The 4282-nt window shown below is 39.7% G+C and overlaps 1 protein-coding gene across 1 annotated transcript in view; it reads left to right on the forward strand.

Moving 5' to 3' along the window:
• Nucleotides 1–4282, forward strand: part of LRGUK (leucine-rich repeats and guanylate kinase domain containing) — a 97423-nt gene that overhangs the window by 88689 nt on the left and 4452 nt on the right. Inside the window, 2 exon segments of the mRNA XM_012650606.1 lie at nucleotides 370–492; nucleotides 4230–4274. Coding sequence (XP_012506060.1) covers nucleotides 370–492; nucleotides 4230–4274 — 168 coding nt within the window.

A 4282-nucleotide genomic window follows, 5' to 3' on the forward strand; every position in this document is an offset into this window, starting at 1 on the left:
TATTTCAGTTTTTATAGCAGTTGATACATTGCAGGACCTTGCATAACAAATGTTCTAGGGTTATAAGAGAGTACATATGAATCTCAAGGAAGATAATCTGCCTATATTATTAATAATAGTTTAATAGATAAGAAATATTCACAACAATGCAAATTTGCTGAATCTTCAAATTAGAATGTAATGATGCCAGTGACGAAGACAAGCTCTGAAGTGAATGTTTCTGAGTGGATACATTACATTATTTCACATAGAGTTCATTGGCATTTGCATTTATGTGGGAAATAATGGTCAGTATTTAGGTATTATGTGTGTGTATGCTTGGTATCATTATAAAATACTTTGAATTTCTTCTGAAATTTCCAATTTTAGGGGTCCTGTACCAGCACCTCTCACCAATGTACGGTATTTTACAACTTTGGAAGAACTACAGAAAAGTTTTGAGCTTTGTGAAGATTATTTTAAACTTCCCTTTGGCCCACATCCTGAAAAGAGGTAAGTTGAGGAGTTTTGTTAGATGGAATTGGCTATTTTCTGCTGGTTAGTTAAAATCACGGTACTCATCTCTAGGCTTCAGAGAAATCCTAAAACCGGGAAGCAGGGCCCTACCTCCCACTGAAATTTGAAGGGAGTAGACCCTACCCCTCCAGGGAGGGCACAGGCATATAATGTAGGTTCATACAATTGGAAGATTTTATCTGGGACTTTGAATCTTGAGGGAGTGACACAAGATACTGGGGCAGTTAGAAATTATTTGAGTCACCAGTGGCAGAGGAACCAAGAATTCAGAGGAATGGCCAGGCATGCATTGTAGTAGTACAAATGATGACGTTCTCTTCCTGTATTGCAGCTCAGCTGTGTTCTTGGCTCCTAGCTTACCTTGGTTCCTGCCCAGTTTTTAACCCTGATTCTCTAGTTTCCATTAATTCTACTAATAGAAACCATTCAATAGCCTTCCAATAACTCCCTTTTTAATACTCAAATTAGCCAGAGTTGGTGTCTATAATTTGCAACCAAATCTCTGATTAGTACAATGCTGTATCTCAAAACGTTTACCAACTGATGTCCAACATATAAAAGGACATTTCAGAGCTCCAATGTTTAATATGTCAAAGTGGGGTTCAAAAGCTGAGTATGTGTCAGTTGAGGACCTCATATAGACCCTAAGAGAGCCTCCACCACTGATTTTAATGTTTGCTTTTGTGGGCATTCTACTACATTCTGTTTCTCCTTCAGTTGTTCCTGCCACTGCAATTGACCATCTCTCTGTTGGTGTTGAATACAAACTCCCCATGCAAATATCTGGCTGGTGGGTCAATCACCGTCCACTGGGGGGGCGGGGCTCTTGGGTAGAGAGCTCTAGCTAGAGCCTTTATAGATTATGGTGTAGCCTATAGATTGGCTGCCCCTCTGTCACACACCCATTCTTTAGCCAAATATGTGTGGCCAGATCAGTGACAGAGAAACAAGTGAAGAGCTCTTCAGAAGGGGTCTGTGGGTATGGCAGTCTCTCTGGAGTGTCCAAGTGCATGGCAATGTAATAGACAAGAAATGTGACTGGAAGAAAGTATACCAAAATGTTAACAGTGGCTATTCCTCTAGAATTGCCAGTTGTTTTAATTTTCATCTTTATCCTTTTGTCTATAACTTCTAAATTATCCATTCGTCCAAAAATAAAGGAATGCTCAAATCGCATATGAATATACTCGATAGACTATTATGCACCTATTAAATATCAGGTTTCATAGAACTGTTAATAACACAAAATTGTTCACTGAAAATATGCACAATTACATAAAATGAAAAAGTAAAATTATATATAGAAAAAACAAGAGCCAAAATATAATAGTGGTGGTTTTCTATGTGTGATTTTCCTTTTTCCTTCTAGTTTTCTGTATTTCCTATATTACCTATAATGCACATGTTTTACTTTTATAATGAGAAACAATTAGTAAACTTTATTTTAAGGAAATTAATACAATGAATAAAGATAAGTCCACCTAAAGCTATTGAACTAAAGTATAAATGTGCATGGGCTATGAGAAGCAGAATTACAAAGACAGCAGGTCTTGTGTGACACTTACTATGTGCCAGTTCCTGTTCTGGGAATGTGATATATGTTATCTCAACACACATACATATTAATTTATAACAATTACCCCATGAGGATTAATATTATTATCCCAATTTTTAAAATGTGACAATGAGGCAAGTTAATTAATGGGCTAAGGGATTTGCTCAAGGGCACGTAACTACCAAGTCTCAGAGCTGAGGTCTGAACCCAGGCCAAAATGCTCCAGAGTCTCTGTGCTAAGCCACTTGGCCATGCTGCCTGCAAGGCTTAGAATCTAACTGAAGAAATTAGACATGTGTGATAGAAACACCAAAAACACAGAGAGGTCTGCGATGAATGAAAAACAATTAGTTCAGACATCTTTTTTGTCTGATGTTCATTATCTGCTAAAAAGGGGTTTCTTTTTCTCTGCATTTTCTTTTTTCTCCCCAAACCACCTCTTATTTGCTAAATCCTCCCAAGATATCCCAACATCTCCAACAGAAAATTCACATACTCTGTTGCATCCTAAAGGAACCCTGTTAAACTTTTAAAAATGTGAAGGCTCCATATTCATATTTCAACTCTATGTCTGAGGGGTTTGCCTACATTTGTACCTGTTCTTTTTGACATTTGCTGTTAATTGGAAATCCTTCTTTCTGTGTGTGCATGGGGAGTGGGGAGAAATTTTTGCCTGGCCTCAGCACGATCCCTTGACGAGGTCCTTCCAGCAACCGAGGGCACCCATCAGTGAGACAGTTGATGAGGTCAAGAGCACAGTCTATAAAATGCTTACATCAGCCACCATCTGGTCTTGGAGTCATTGGCCCAAAAGACCCAGAAACCTGGGTTGGAACAAGCCACCTGTGGCCGTCTCACAAGAGAAGGGCATCACTTTGGCTATAGCACCCTCTCCCTAAGGCCCAATGGTGGTACAATTCCAGAAGTCTCATATTTTCTCCATCTTCCCTTTTTATTAGTTGAATTATCCTACTCCCACCCCTGAACCTTCTCTTTAAAAGTATCTACTCCTTGTCTTTGTCCTGTTAGTCTTCCAAGCCAGCTTCTTTCTATCATTCCTGAAGTTTACCTTGACTAAGAAGCATTCCAGGACCATTAAGTTGAAGAGTGGAAACCTGCCGGAAAAGGGACAAGAGCATAAACAAACTTGGGGCTCCAAAGGTGGGAGGTAGAGGGTGTGTGGTCAGGGATAGGAGAGGAACCGTTCTACCTTTCTGTCCCCCTTACTGAGTCAGGGACTACTCATGGTGTGACTTCAACATTTAGTAAGGAAACTTCACCCAGTAAATCTCTCCCACTCTACTGGTTAAGCCTGAAAACCTGCCATGAGAGTTACAGTCCTATATTCCTTTAAGACTTGTTAAAAGACACAATTTGTGCAAAAAATAATGGTTTAAGTATCAGCCATTTCCATGTGATCAATTTCAGATTCTTTAATGAGAGCAAATTTGCTGGGGGTGAGGCACAATTATAGAAGTGAAGAGTCCAAAACTGTGAGACCCGAGGACTGTAAACAAAGTCCAGCTACTCTGCAATGCTTTGCAGCATAAGCTCCCCTGGTAGAGCTGCCTCCCTGGAAGGAAGCCGGGAAACAAGTGAATCTCATAGGAGAGGAACCTGGCAGTAAGAAGTGCATTGGCCCGGAAGCAAGGATTTCAGGCACCCAGATCATGCCCCAACCTTATCCTAAAAAGGGAAACAAAATCACAGTCCCCCAAAACTAGCTTTAGCTATGCCCATTGTGGGGTTCAGATCAGGCCACCTAAAATGCTTTTGCTTCCTCTATCCTTGAAATAGCAGGAACTGCCATATAAAAATTGCACTGGATTCCAAAGTCCTAGAGATTAGGATTTGTGCCTTTACTCTACTCGTGTTATCCTCTAGCACCCATCATGATGCCTTGCTCTCAGTAGCTACTCAGTTACATTTTGCACAATGCATGAGAATTTTATGTGTACAGTACTTAATGTACTTTAAGGTATGTCAGCTGCTATGTAACATTTGCTATAGACGCCATTTAAAACAAGCTCAATAGAGACATGTTTACCAACGATTCGCAGAACTTGATTAAGGTCACCCAATGAGGTCATAGGCAGAGATTGTATAGTCATTAGTAGTTTTACATCTCAAGAATATCTTTCACTTTTCATTTTTTCAGTAGCAAGGATTCCTATGTTTCCACGAAATATTCTACATTATTTCAGTCTTACC

Source organism: Propithecus coquereli, unplaced genomic scaffold (genome assembly GCF_000956105.1).
Source record: "Propithecus coquereli isolate 6110/MARCELLA unplaced genomic scaffold, Pcoq_1.0 Scaffold335, whole genome shotgun sequence".
Classification (NCBI taxonomy): Eukaryota; Metazoa; Chordata; class Mammalia; order Primates; family Indriidae; genus Propithecus; species Propithecus coquereli.